The sequence below is a fragment of the Chinchilla lanigera genome, unplaced genomic scaffold, assembly GCF_000276665.1.
Source record: "Chinchilla lanigera isolate Chin_1 unplaced genomic scaffold, ChiLan1.0 scaffold00114, whole genome shotgun sequence".
Taxonomy (NCBI): Eukaryota; Metazoa; Chordata; class Mammalia; order Rodentia; family Chinchillidae; genus Chinchilla; species Chinchilla lanigera.
This window is the reverse complement of record NW_004955515.1, coordinates 2,728,153-2,741,812: the sequence shown is the minus strand read 5'-3', so window position 1 is coordinate 2,741,812 and position 13,660 is coordinate 2,728,153. Positions and strand designations below refer to the sequence as shown.

Below are 13,660 nucleotides of genomic sequence, written 5' to 3'. Positions count from 1 at the left end.
ACCTGGTGGCTGAGCGCCACGATAAATTTCTAAATTCAAGGTGTAGAATATCTTTACATCTACCAGGGCATATTTTTTTTTTATTTTATGCCATACTTGGAAGATTTACCTTGTGTATACTGCCAAAATTTTCAACAACCATGAAATGATGCAAGTTGTTCATAAATTGCCATATATTTGGGTAGTGTATAAATTGCTTGACAGTTCAAAACAAAGCTTTCATAAAATGAGCGAATAGTAGGCAAATTGTCAGATTTTTTTTTCTCTTGGTGTGTCTTTTTATCATCAACACAGCAAATTTTGCTGTTTTGTTTTTGTTTTTGTTTTTGTTTTGGTACCAGGAATGGAACTCAGGACCTTGCACTTGCCAGGCAGGCGCTTATGCCACTGAGCTATATTCCCAGCCCAAAACAGCAAATTTTGAAGGAAACCAAATGTCTCGTGTCATTAGTGTTTTAAAAATCTCATCACCACATCTGTCACTTCTCCATAAATCCTTTAATTCTGATGATTAGAATGATAAAGTCCTTCTATGAAGGCTTTTAGTTCAGATAGTGAGGTATCATGATAAAGGTTTTTTTGAGTATTACTACTGATGCATATAGAATGTTCTTGTATTTAATTATTAGTGTATTTCAAAACATCCTGTAGGGGCTGGGGATTTAGCTCAGCGGCAAAAGCACCTGCCTGGCAAGAGCAAGGTCGTGAGTTCGGTTCCCGGTACCGGAGAAAACCACCCCCCCTAAAAAAAAAAAAAATCCTGTAGCATACCATCCACTACAAACAATTTCCAACATTTAATCACAGTATTGGCATTCTGTCCAATAGGTTTCACCCTTAGCAAGAACCTAATAATATTTTCCCCCTAGTTCTAACATTGGATCTTTCAGGCATACATGAACATTTTGTAATCAAATATTAATTTACATTACTGTTTTCTTCCACATCTGAATTAAGATCTTCACTCTGTACTTCTCTATCATATCTTGCTAACTTGTTTGGCTCACATGATCCAAGTCATCAACGGGTAACCCAGTCACTTGATGACTCACTTTCAACCTCCTCCCGAAGTTGTAAAGCAGGTTTTCATGGGATATCGTACTGAATTGAGCTAATTCTACCCAAAAAAGTCAAAAGAAAACATTTAATAAAAAAAATTATAAATACACAAAAAGATGGTGCAGAATGTAGGTAAAACCCATTTACAATCTGACACACATGTATAAACTTTGCCGTTCCTCATACCAAGTGAGTGTACACGAGGATTTCTTCATGTACCCCCCAGCAGGATGAAAGGCCTTCTTAGTCACCCTCTGCTTTGCTTCCCACATTATTCTCATTGATAGAATTCTGTGTGCTCCCTGCCCACCATTTATCACACTTTGTAACTGCATGTTTGTTTGGGCACTGTTTGCCCTGGTCTGCATTGTAATACTGAAGGCATCAGTGTAGCAGGTGCTCTGTTTTAGTCACCACACCATGCCTAGCAGATAGCAAGATTGCACATGAACACTTACTAATTTGAAAGAAATGTTAGGTAATATTTGCCTGAATAGGCGTAATAATGTACCATGATAGTGAAATGCAAATAAACTATTAAGGCGGTTAGCTAGATACTTTACTTTCTCGTGGAAGCTGGGAAAAAAACAGCTTCCTAGGAGAGACATCATTTTGAAAGAAATACACTGTGGAAATTTCCAAATATAAGATGGTATAATAATCCTTGTACCAGTGACAGCTTTAGCAATTAACATTTTGCCAATCATGTTTCTTCTATTTGCTTCCTTCTTTTTCTAGAGGACCTTAGGTATGTTGTTTCACTTTTTAATACTTTTGGGTGCACCTCCACTTATAATGTATATCTCGAGAAAAAGTTTATATTTAACCAGCAAGCAGAGCAGTGTGACTCCAAAGTTAGGCTGTCTCCATTTCTCTCCCCAGTGCTGTGCATAGTAGGCTAAGACTCTGTCACAGCCCTATATCCCAGCCCATCCTTAGGCCTCTTACATGCTACTCCATATTGCCTCTTAGAATTCCGAAGAGAAAAGCAGGAGAGGAAGGGCCTTTCCGGCAGAGTGACTGACATTTGTGAAGGCATGGAAAAAAAGAATTTGGCTTTGAATGTAGCGATGATGAAGAGGAAAGTAGTGGGAACTGAATCTGAGAGGATAGGCATTGTTCTCTCTGGTGGGTCTGGGTCTGGGGGTCCTCAGACTCACCCTAGCCAGACTTTTAAGAGGAAGAGGAGTCAGGATAGAAGACCAGTGCAAAGCAAAAGTAATTTTATTGTAGATATTTTAAGAGAAGGTGGTAAAAATCACTCCAGAGGAGTGGTGGGGCCCAAAGCTGGGACTCCTCTGAATCTGGGGCTGTGGTCTTGTTTTATGGGGTAGGGACCCCATATCTACCCCTCTGAGGGTCACTACTTCATTAGCTATTAGACTTACACTAGAGGGCTGGGTTTGGTGAGTTCTTAGGGGCACTTGGATAGGCATAGTGCTTATGCTTGCTGCACTGCAAGTTCACAATGGAGAAATGTATAGTACAATCTTTGGATTTCAGAAAGGCATAACATTGGCCTCTTATATGGAGAAGAAAAAATGATGGTAAGATAATGAAGCTGGGTGTTGTGCACGCCTGTAATCCCAGTACTCAGAAGGCTGAGGCAGGAGGATCCTGGGAGTTCAAGGTCAGCCTGTGCTACACAGTGAGTTCAAGGCTAGGCTGAACTACATAGCAAGACTGTCTCAAAACAAACAAACAAACAAACAAATCTTTACTGATAGTGAATCCTCAACACAAAGAAGCCAGAAGTGGTCACATTTTACAACAAAACAAAAGATGTAATAGATATTGTTGAGAAGTTATATAGTGTCTTTTTTGTTTTTTTTTTTTTTTTTTTTTGGTACCAGGAATGGAACTCAGGACCTAGTGCCCGTCAGGCAGGCGCTTGTGCCACTGAGCTATGTCTGGCCCTTTGCTGAAAAGTTATATAGCAACTATGATGCTACTTGAAACACAGTGTTAGCAAATGGTTGTGTTTTACTCAATCCTAAGTATATCACGCATAAATGGTTTCTTAGTTTATAAAGAAAATAAGAACAAAATATCACAGAGAAATTTTCCTAGAGGATTGAGACTGGAATTGATAAATGATCAATTACAACAGAGGAAGAATACTGTGTATCTGGCCAAAGAACTCTGCAAAGGAATTCTAGAGCAGAGTGGTGAACAAACAAGTGAAACATCACAAGAACTTCCTAAGAAAACAGGAAGACCAGCTAAATGTCAGGTATTAAAAGGGAAAAACTGTACAAGGAAAAATTGTTCTTTTTAAAAATCTTTGTTCTCCTCTTTGAAGTTGCCTAGCTCTGTAACTGTTTCATGGCTCTGTAATTGTTTTCTTGACCCCTGTAACCACGAGAGCATAACCGATCATACAGGGTGCCTAACTGTAACTTATGATGATTAACCTAGCCCTGTAACCAATAATCTCACCCTGCTAGCTAATCAGAGGAGCTGCCAGGCTGTCCTGTCCCACCTTTGTAACTTAAGCCTCATATAACAATGCTGGCTCACAAACACTCAGCCTCCTGCTTTTGTTGGAAGTGATTCCAGCCAAGACCACAGGTGTAAAATAAAGTTGTTCACTGCCTCCTGACTGCCTCGGATGTCCTTCTTTTTCTGGACTCAGTTTTGCCCCAACAGTATGTCCTACCAAAGAAGACAAAACACACACACACATGTACTATCAGTGTAAGTGATTCTTGTGTATGGAACATGTTCTCATGTGAGAACTGCTTTAGGTGTGATAATTGAAGTAAAATTATTTTTGATAGAATTTTGTTAGTATTCTCATTGTAATTCACATAGGAATTCATTTGTTATTTTTTAAATTTTTTTTTTCATTTAAAGTTACAGCTTTCTTTTTTTTGTCTTTTTGAGATAGTTTCACTATGCAGTTCAACCTGGCCTTGAACTTACTTTGTAGCTCAGGCTGGCTTCAAACTCCAAGCAATCATCCTGCCTCAGCCTCTCAACTGCTGAGAATGCAGGCGTGCGTCACCACACCAAGCTATTTTTTTGATTTAGTAATCAAACAACTGATGTTGAAAATGTGGATGTTGGCCAGGTGTGGTGGCACAAGCCAGCAATCCCATCACTCAGGAGGCTGAGGCAGGAGGATCAATTCCAGTTCAAGGTCAGCCTGAACTGCAAAGCCAAACCCTGTCAGAAAACAAACAAAAATGTTGATTTTTATTTTAAACACTATGTATTTGATATTTCATTTTGATATCTCATGTTCCTGCTAAGTGCACACTGTGTAATAGGAAACTTCTGACAAAAGTGGAACACAAGAGAGGTGACAAGTATGGCCTGCCAAACAGGAAAGGAAAACTAAGCACAGGGTGCTGTCAGTGTAAGCAAGACTTGTGTGGAACATGCTGTTCTCCTATGTGTGAAGGCTGCCTTTGGTGTGATAATTAAAGCAAAGATTATTTCTGTGGTAGAGTTTTTTTAGGTTGTCTTTTTGAGACAAGATTTGTATTCTGGTTGGCCTTGAACTCACTGTGTAGCTAGGCTGGCCTGGAACTCACTGCCATCCTCCTGTCTCAGACTCCCCAGTGCGCCACTATGCCGGATTTGTTTGTATTCTCCTTGTAGTGCACACAGAAATTTCTGCTGTTAATTTTTTAGAACTCATAAACAGGTAAACAGTTTATGTTGAAAATGTGTATTCTCAACGCTCACTACATATTAAAAATTAACATTTTATTTTATTGATATTTTATTTTCCTATTCAGTACACCTTGTTTAATGTAAAACTCGAATTACAAGGAATAACTCATCAGTAGAAATAGTGCTTATAAAATAAACGTGGGCGTTGAATCTCTCATAAAGTGCCCTCTTAAACTCGCAGGGAGCTCTTTAGTTAATCCCACTTGCCGCCTGTAGCCTTTATGCAGGGCCGACCTGGCGCTCCTCCAGGCAGAAGACCTCGCGCGTTTCCACGCCGACACAGCCGGCTCAGCACCCTTCCTCCGCGGACTGGGGAGCTCGGCTAAGAGTAGATAAGGACACCAGGAAAGGTGAGCGGAGCCCGCGTGCACACCCCCACACCTGCCACCTTGCACAGTAAACTAAACGCTCCGAACAACAGTCACACCAGAGGCAAGTCGGAGCCACGGCCGAAACGCTTCCGGTGCCACCAAACCTCGCGATACTTCAGACACACTCAAGCCCAACGGCTTCGCCACCCTGGAACTTTCTAAACCCCTGCGCACGCGCCCGTGACCCTTAACGTCCCAGTTCCGCCCTTCTCTAGCCACGCCCCTGCCCATCAGGTCACCTTCTGCCTCCACACTATACTAAATCTTTACTTCTTCCCTCAGGCAACTTCGCAACAGGCCGCTGATTGGCTGGCCGGGAAGCAAACGCCGCGTACGGGAGGCGACAATAGGCTGGTTTCTGGCCCGGCCCCCTTGTGGCTGGCGCACAAGGCGATTGGTCTACGCTGGCGTCCAATCGCGGGCGGGCTGTCGGATTCAAATCTAGAGCGTTGGGCCTGCGGTCGTTGGTCTCAGTCTAGTCGTTGCCTTGGCCTGACGAAGGTGTGTGTCTTACTGAGCTGCGTCGCTTTCGCTTCGTTTTCCGCACCATTGCGCACCGGCAGAATGGCCCACAAGCAGATTTACTACTCGGACAAGTATTTCGATGAGCACTACGAGTACCGGTGAGCAACCTTGGCGGCCGGCCCGGCCTCCTGGGTCGCGGTCCCTAGGAACGGGAGGCCGAGGGCCCGGGCCCGGCCCCGGGCGGCCGCCCACCTGGGGCTCGGAAGGCGCCTTTGTCCGCCCACGCAGGGGCAGGGGCCGGGCGGTGGGACTGCGTGGGACCTTGTCGCTGCGTGCGGATCCCAGTCCCCGAGCGGGACCGGAGCCGGTTCCGCCGCGCACTTCCCCCAGCGCTGGGTCGGGGTCGGGCCAGTGTAGCCAGGGAACACACTTCCCCTCTTGCTGCTTTTGGGGTCGGTGGGGACCCCGAGAGGAGAGCTCGAGGGGCTCCGCGCGAGTTCACTGGGTGTGAGACCGAGCGGGCTGCCCTCCGCTGTCACGGCGCGTGGGGGAAAGGCTTCGTTTCCACACCGCGCTGCAGACCCTGGGCGCCTCCCCCCGGGATACAGCACTGTTTTTTGACCTTGAGCAATGTTCGGCTTCGGTGTGCTGGAGGGGGCACTAGAAAGTAGTGGCTTATCAATAAAAGTAGCAAACTAGATCGAGGGAGGTTGAACGGCTCCAGTTGGCCAGCCTTACTGTATCCAGACTTGCGAGGGCCGAGCTCTCCAGAAGGACTGGATCATAACTAGAGCATTGCATAATGGGGAACGACCAAGATGTAGTTAGGGTGGTGAAGCCTACGCTTTCCCTGGCCAAATATGCTTGTTTTCACCTGCTGCTTTTTGAAGGTTAGATTTCCAAGAATGCTGTTTGTGGGGAAAAGGACAGGAGAGGGGTTCCCCACCCCATTATCATGGAAATCTACATGCAAAGGAAACAGTTACTCCGGGTTGTTTTACAAGTGAATAATACCTGGCACTGTTTTTTTATTCCTATCTAGGAAAAAAATCGCTTAAGTTTTTCTCTGGCTATAAATTTTAAATAGGTTATGTAGTGCAGTAACTACAAACTACACAATTCCAACAGGGCAATATATTGACATAATGTTCAATTGTGAGATGTTAAGAGCCTCATTTGGGGGGGGTCGTCCAGTAATAGAAGGTAAACGCAGTACCCCTTGAAATAGTGTTGCCACGCGAACGGTGAAATCCTTTCCCCTCCCCGTACTGGGATCGATGCTGGGGCTTTACACTGAGCTACATCCTAAATTTTTTTTTTTGAGTGAAGGACTTAGTAAATCACTAAATTGCAAGGCTGGTCCCAAACTTGTGACCCTTCTGATTCAGCCATTCAGAGTGCTGTGATCAGCCACCACACCTGGCCAGAATAAATTTCAGATTGGTATTTTTTGTCAGTGAGCAATAACCTATACCTTTGTATTTGCAAACTTAATTTTCTGTCTTTTCTCCTGTGGGTGGGCTGTTCTCTAAAAGGGCCAGTCTTTTCTCCCCTGTATTGTAGGGTTTATGCAGTAAAATACAAGGAGACAGCACTCAGGAGGCTGAGGCAGGAGGATCACCAAGAACTGGGCTACATAGTGCATTCAAGGCCAGCTTTTACTGGACATTGAGACCATCTCTCAAAGTATAATCCCTGTGTGAGCTTCATAGTACTTAAATTTTTTTTCTGTTACAATCAAACCTTGATCATCAAGCCCAGAGCCTGTTCATGGGGAGTATTGAGGTGGTAACGTTGATACATTTATGTACACACAGTTCTTCAAAGCAAATGTACAAAAGATTACATTTCTCTGAGACTAATCAATGTAGATGGTAAAAAAATAACAAATTTTTTTTCTTAAATGTAGAGGCTCAAGAGTTAAATGTTACCCAGCATTTGAAGAATGGAGTGAGTGGTAATCAAGTGTGGCATATGCCTATAATCTTAGCACTCTGAGAGACTGAGGCAAGAGGATCTCAAGTTTGAGCCCAACTTGGGTGACTGTTTCAGAGTAAAAGATAAGCAGTTGGGGATGTGGCTCAGGGCTCCTTGGGTTCACTCCTCAATAACCCCCACCCCCACCCCTGCCACCCCCAGTGAGGTAACTAGTATGTATAAAGAATCTCCATGTAATTTATGGGAATTGGTACAAATTCTATGGAGTATGTGTCAGAAAGCGACCAAACTGCACTTCTCATCTACCATTTGGCCAATTTGCTGGTAAGATCCTATAATGATCAAAAAATTAATTGGTGCTAATAGCTGGCTCTGCAAAAACTAGTACGGTTTGTGAAAATGGTAAAAGTGGGGCATTCATAAATTTTTTTATGGTAATAGGGAGTAAGAGTGCAATTTTATTTTTCAGAATGTCACAGTGCTACAGTTGTACATAATCACCATGAGTTGACCTTGATTACTTTATATGTGCTTATGTTGAAAAAACATTTGGATATGGCAGCAACTTACTGGAAAATTGAAGATAAACATGAAGTTGCAAAAACATTTGCAATTGGTATTTTTTCTTTTAAATTTTGAAGTATAAAAACTTGAGTATACAAGAACTTGTACCTACTATAGATATAGTGATAAGTAAAAGAAACAAGTTATCTGTATCTGAAATTACATACTATATTGTTTTCCTTATGAAAAGTCCACTAGTCTGAGGCTAGCATAAGGAGGACTCTACAGTTAGGGATCAGGTTCCTTACCTCTTATGGCTTTGCAATCCATCCTCCATATGCAGTTGGTTCTGTGGTCTTAGACTGCTGTTGTAACTTCCTGATCAAATCAATCTGCATCCAACAGGAAGAAGAAAAAAAGTTTGCCCGTTCTTTTTTCCTTTGAGGAGTTTTTCATCACTTGTAATACTATTTATATCCTGTGGTCAGGATTTGGTTACATGAACAAAGCTAACCAGAGGATAGACTTGGGATGTGTGTCGGCTGGCTGGGCTTGGTGGCGCATGCCTGTAATCCCAGCACTCAGGGAGGCTGAGGCAGGAGGATCATTGTGAGTTCAAGACCAGTCTGAACTGCATAAGGAGACCCTGTCTCAAAAAGACAAAAAAAAACCCCAAAAAACAAAACAAAAAAAAGACTTGGGATGTGTGACCATGTACCCAATTGAGATTTTGGTGTTCTATTTTTGGAGATTTACAAGCAAGGTTCTTTTTTAGGAAAAAAAAACAACCTGTAGAGATGCCTACTGCTTTTAGACAGCATATTCTGGATTCCTGAATTTGAGTATAGGCTCTCAAAAACCAGATAAAAGTAGTGGAGAATGCTGAAGATTGGCACCAATTGTATTATAATATAGAATTGCTTTAAAGAACTTTGTTTTGGCGCCTGCCTGGCAAGCGCAAGGTCGTGAGTTCGGTTCCCGGTACCGGAGGGGAAAAAAAAAAAAAAAGAACTTTGTTTTGGTGACAAAAGCTTCAAAGTTTTAGTATGTGTATGAAACGATCATAAGGAAACACATGAAGCACTAATACCTGTCTGTACCTTTCCACAGGCATGTCATGTTGCCCAGGGAACTCTCCAAACAAGTACCCAAAACTCATCTGATGTCTGAAGAGGAATGGAGACGACTTGGTGTCCAACAGAGTCTAGGCTGGGTTCATTACATGATTCATGAGCCAGGTACATTTTGTTGTAAAGTGTTAGCTGAACTAAAATGGTAATTGTGTCAAGTATTTTAGTAACCTGTGCATTGAATGATATCTCCAAGAAATTTGGGGTTTTTTTTAACGACTGATTCCTCAGCTCCCTGGAGTGTTGCTATTTTAAATAAAATGCCACAGGGATGAATATAATATATGCTACCCACAAGAATAACAAGTCAAGAAATAGTTACTCTTCTATATTATAAAATTTGTCATTGTTAATAGTATCTGAAAAGTATACCTAGAATTTCATTGTCCCTTCTCTTAAAACTGAGTACTTCCAGACAATTTAAATGTCTTTAAGTTCTGCTACAGAAATCGATGCAATTAAGTGATTTTCCTTTAGCCCCCAGAGGTTCATCTACCTCATTAAGGTTAAATGAGATAGTGTGTGGATTCAGCTGTGCTATGCAGGTTAGGCATATTTGAGTGTCATGTGCTACCATGTTATTAACCAAAAGCTTTTTGCATTAAATAGTAAACTAATTTTTTTGACTTTTTTTTTTTGGAGACAGGGTCTCACTAGGCAGTTCAGGCTCGCCTTGAGCTCACAATAATCCTCCTGCCTCAGCCTCCTGAGTGCAGGGATTACAGGCGTGTGCCATTACACCTGGCTAAATAGTAAGATAATGTGAAGCTTTGTGGGGTCGAATTCTATTTTTGTACTATTGGTAAATTTAACTTAACAGAATTTATTATGCTTTGAAGGGCTGGGGATATAGCTCAGTGGCACAAGTGCAAGATCCTGAATACCCGTACCAAATACATATATATATAGTGGTTTGAACAAAATCTAAAACTACATAATGTAGAATTAAAGCTATCTTTATACTCCTATTGAATAAAAACACCTTAAAAACTAAAATAATAGGAATCTTTTGTCAGATCATTTTCTGTTTAACATGCCTTTGAAGCAAAATTCACTTGAAACCAGCTAAGAGTTGATTCGTTTTATTCTGGTTGACTTGAATTATATACATTTTCTTTTCCACAGAACCGCATATTCTTCTCTTTAGACGACCTCTTCCAAAAGAGCAACAGAAATGAAGTATATCTGGGATCAACAGTTAAATCTTTTTCAAATTTAATGTATATGTGTATATAAGGTAGTATTCAGTGAATACTTGAAAAATGTACAAATCATTCATCCAAACCTGTGCATGAGCTGTATTCTTCACAGCAACAGAGCTCAGTTAAATGCAACTACAAGTAGGTTATTGTAAGGTGTTTAAGACATTTCTTCTAGACAGTTTTTCTCTTAATATAAGTGCCTGTTTGATGTTACCTGTTACTTTTGTTAAATAAAGTTTGTATGTTGCATTTATCCCTGTTTGAAGTTATTGAGGTATGTTTTCCCAGTTGACTTGTGACTAATTCAGATTGGTTTTGATTTTATAATTTTAGTTTGAGGAAATAAACCTGAAAGAGATGTTAAGGAAATATAAAATAGCATGATATGATGGGAAACAAGAAGCTGAGAGCCCAGGGATATGTCAAAACTAGAGCCAAAGCAGATTTTGTAGCTATCATTAGTCCAATATCTAGACAAATGTTTAGGATCGCCCAAGTGAACAGGAAAGCCCAACTTAATACTCTGTGTTGTCTCCACTTAATCTAAAAACTCACTGTCATCCACTTAACCCTGTTTATCTTTTTCTCCATTTGCCAAGTAAAGATAATGCTTCCTATTAAAAGCATCAGATATTTTAAGGTTCAGAAGCATTATAAAATACCTTCATGCCGCAGTGCAGTTTTTATGTGTTTTGATTGCTTTCTTAATTGCTAAGGAAATATTTTAGAGTTAAATGCAAATATCTTAGATTTATTGCTAGGCTAGAGAGACATTTTAAATGAGTAGCCAGTAAACACAAGACCCTATTGTAAAAGGCACCTTTGTACTTTGAGCACAATAAATATTACCTGAAAAAGGAGGGTGACAGCACCCTTCAACCTCCAACACAGACGCACCTGTGGGATCTACTTGAACAAGAACTGAAGCTACCTGTGCTTTTTGCTTTACCAGGTGTACAAGTCTATGCAAGTGGCAGAAAATCAATCAGTTTGTCTCACCTTAACACTGATTCATCAGGTGGCCTACGTTGCTTACAGGCTTTTTGATCCACCTGTCCCTTTTCCCATGCCTGTCTTTTGAAATCCATCCTGCAGGCTTTCCTTTAGACTTCTGTCCTTGAAACATCTCTTTAATTTCTCAATACTGGTACCCTTCTGCCTTTGTGTAGTGCTGTTGCAGAATATAGCCCAAAGATGGGAAGAAATGGCACTGAGGAGGTTTAAACGGAGGCAGTTAACTACACTGGGGGGCTTCTGACTAGGATTTCTCCAAGAGTCAGCCCAGCCCCGTAGAGTTTTGGGACTTTTAAAGGAAAATGAGCAGAGAAGTACAGAGGCAAATTTGGTGCATATGGGGAGAGGGTTGGGACTGTTGAAGTTTATCTCAGTTACATTACAGGGCCATTAGTTAACAGGCATGAGTTACACAAAGGAAGTGTCCCATTGTATTTGAAGTTACATTGCAAGGTCATCAGTTACAAAGGCAGCCATGGGGTTTTCATAAAGGAAGAAGTGTTCTGTTATCTAGCCTGCTGGACATGTCTGTTTGGTCTTGGCAGGCATCCTGGGCAGGCTTTTCCTTAAAATTTTAATTTTCCCCTTCAGTGCTATTTATTTCCCGCCTGCAAGAATACTTTTCCATCTCACCTTTCCTCAGCACATTGTGTGTTCAGCATTCGTTGAAACAAATTTTGGAATTCCTTTGTGTGGTTAATTCCAAACCAGTGGAAGTTTCAGGAAGCATGAGATGCCAATAAATAAGCTTGTATGCTTCCAGGTCTGTAGGATTCTTACAGGGTGTGCAACTGTCCCCTTAAGTCACCAACAACTTTGAGGGAATGTTAGGGAAATGTAGGAAGGCAGGGAGAGTGCTTGTAGGAGACCCCACCGAAGAAACCATCCTGCATTCCTAAGTCAGATCCGTGAGGCCCAGGGTGCGTGAGAAGCCTTAGCTTCACTCGAGGTTTTTAAGTCCCTGCCGTCCTGACTGGAATCACTTCGACTAACCCAGTGTGCCCTAGATCACAAGTCGGGTTCCTTCACCTCTCTTGGGGACCGCCCAATCCAGCCGCACCTCCGAGCACGTTTGGCTCGCGCAGGCCTACATCCGTCATACTTTGCGGCCGGAAAAGAAGCGAGACGGTCGCGGGTTGATGACGTATCCCTGGCGCCCGCCCCAAAGGCGGAAACGCAAGTTGTCGCCGTCCCGGGCGCGGGCTTTCACGGGTGCGGGCTCCTTCGGCCTGCCTGCCATGGCGTCAGGGGGGCCGTGGGGGCCTGAAGGCACGGTAAGGGCCACAAGGGCTAGTGTGGCCTTTCGGCGGCCTCAGCCCGTCGGCCTAGCTTGTACTAGAGATTTCAGTCGGGTGGTAACAGGACTGACCGGAGGATGAGGGCCGGAACCGGTGACGGTCCCCGAGCGGCCTAGAAGCCGTGTCCCGCCCTAGGCTCGCCCGGGAGTGGTGGCCCGGTGCCCAGGCTCCGCCCCCTGCCGGCGCAGGCGGTAGTGTGATGCCACAAAAGCTGGGGACGGCAGCCTTGCTCCCGGCTGCCGGCAAGGATGAACTATTGGGGAACTTGCTGCATTCCGGGAAGGAGCAGCTCACTGAAAAACACTTTTGGGCCTTTAAAATCTCGGTCTTCGCTCTACACTTCGTAACTGCTAGAAGCTAGATGCAGCTCGACAGTCACAGCTAACTAAAAACTGTAGTTATAAGTAAATTACTACCCCTCTCAAACAAAACACATTTTTACGTACACGTGTTCCAAACAAGGACTGTAAACATGTACTGCGAAAATGTACCAGAATGAAAAGAAGGGATGCAGAGATGGGTAGAAAGGTGGGAGGTGCGAAAAGGGGTAAGAAAAAGGAAGTAAATGTGTTATGTCCTTGTACCAGCTTCCCACAAGGGGTGTAAATGTTATGTCCTATGCACTTGTACTAATACAAGTTTTTTAAAAAAACCACTTTAAATTTGAAGGGCTTACGGCGATAAAATTATTTTCTTGCAAATCAAATCATGATCCTTTCAATAAATCAGCTCTTAGTAGTTTACACAGTAAAAAGCAGACATTGTAACTTTTTTGAAAGATTTTGTGGTAATATATGCGGTGTGTTCTGAGTGCTAACCGCAAACGTTTCCCAGGTGCATTTGATTGCAGTAGGGATAGGGTTCTCAGTTACTGTATACTTAATTAAACCTCAGCGGTGAAAATTCCCATTTCCAAGTTTAAAAACACAAATACGTTGTTACGTGTGGTCCCTTTATACATCATCTAGGTTGAATTTTTTTTTTTTTTTTTTTTTTTT

The 13,660-nt window shown here is 42.5% G+C and overlaps 2 protein-coding genes across 4 annotated transcripts in view; both read left to right on the top strand.

Moving 5' to 3' along the window:
- The first annotated feature begins 5,516 nt into the window (after positions 1 to 5,516).
- Cks2 (CDC28 protein kinase regulatory subunit 2) lies at positions 5,517 to 10,603 on the top strand. The gene is made up of 3 exons (XM_005408880.2): positions 5,517 to 5,734; positions 9,129 to 9,256; positions 10,274 to 10,603. Exons 1-3 carry the CDS (start codon positions 5,676 to 5,678, stop codon positions 10,324 to 10,326), a joined length of 240 nt encoding a protein of 79 aa, XP_005408937.1. The 5' UTR covers positions 5,517 to 5,675; the 3' UTR covers positions 10,327 to 10,603.
- Positions 10,604 to 12,387: 1,784 nt separating this feature from the next.
- Secisbp2 (SECIS binding protein 2) overlaps positions 12,388 to 13,660 on the top strand; it is a 32,056-nt gene continuing 30,783 nt past the window's right edge. For 2 of the 3 annotated variants that reach the window (XM_013506887.1, XM_005408879.2), the window contains exon 1: positions 12,489 to 12,638. In XM_013506887.1, the coding sequence (XP_013362341.1) occupies positions 12,504 to 12,638 (135 nt within the window). In that variant the 5' untranslated portion in view covers positions 12,489 to 12,503. Of the gene's footprint in view, positions 12,639 to 13,660 lie in introns of all 3 variants that reach the window. The other variant, XM_013506888.1, reaches the window with a different exon arrangement.

Bases quoted from the DNA above. Each gene is read 5' to 3' on its own strand.
- Cks2 (XM_005408880.2), top strand. From the start codon at position 5,676: ATGGCCCACAAGCAGATTTACTACTCGGACAAGTATTTCGATGAGCAC. The intron at 5,735-9,128 runs GTGAGCAACCTT...ACCTTTCCACAG, and splicing joins GATGAGCACTACGAGTACCG to GCATGTCATGTTGCCCAGGG. The intron at 9,257-10,273 runs GTACATTTTGTT...TCTTTTCCACAG, and splicing joins TTACATGATTCATGAGCCAG to AACCGCATATTCTTCTCTTT.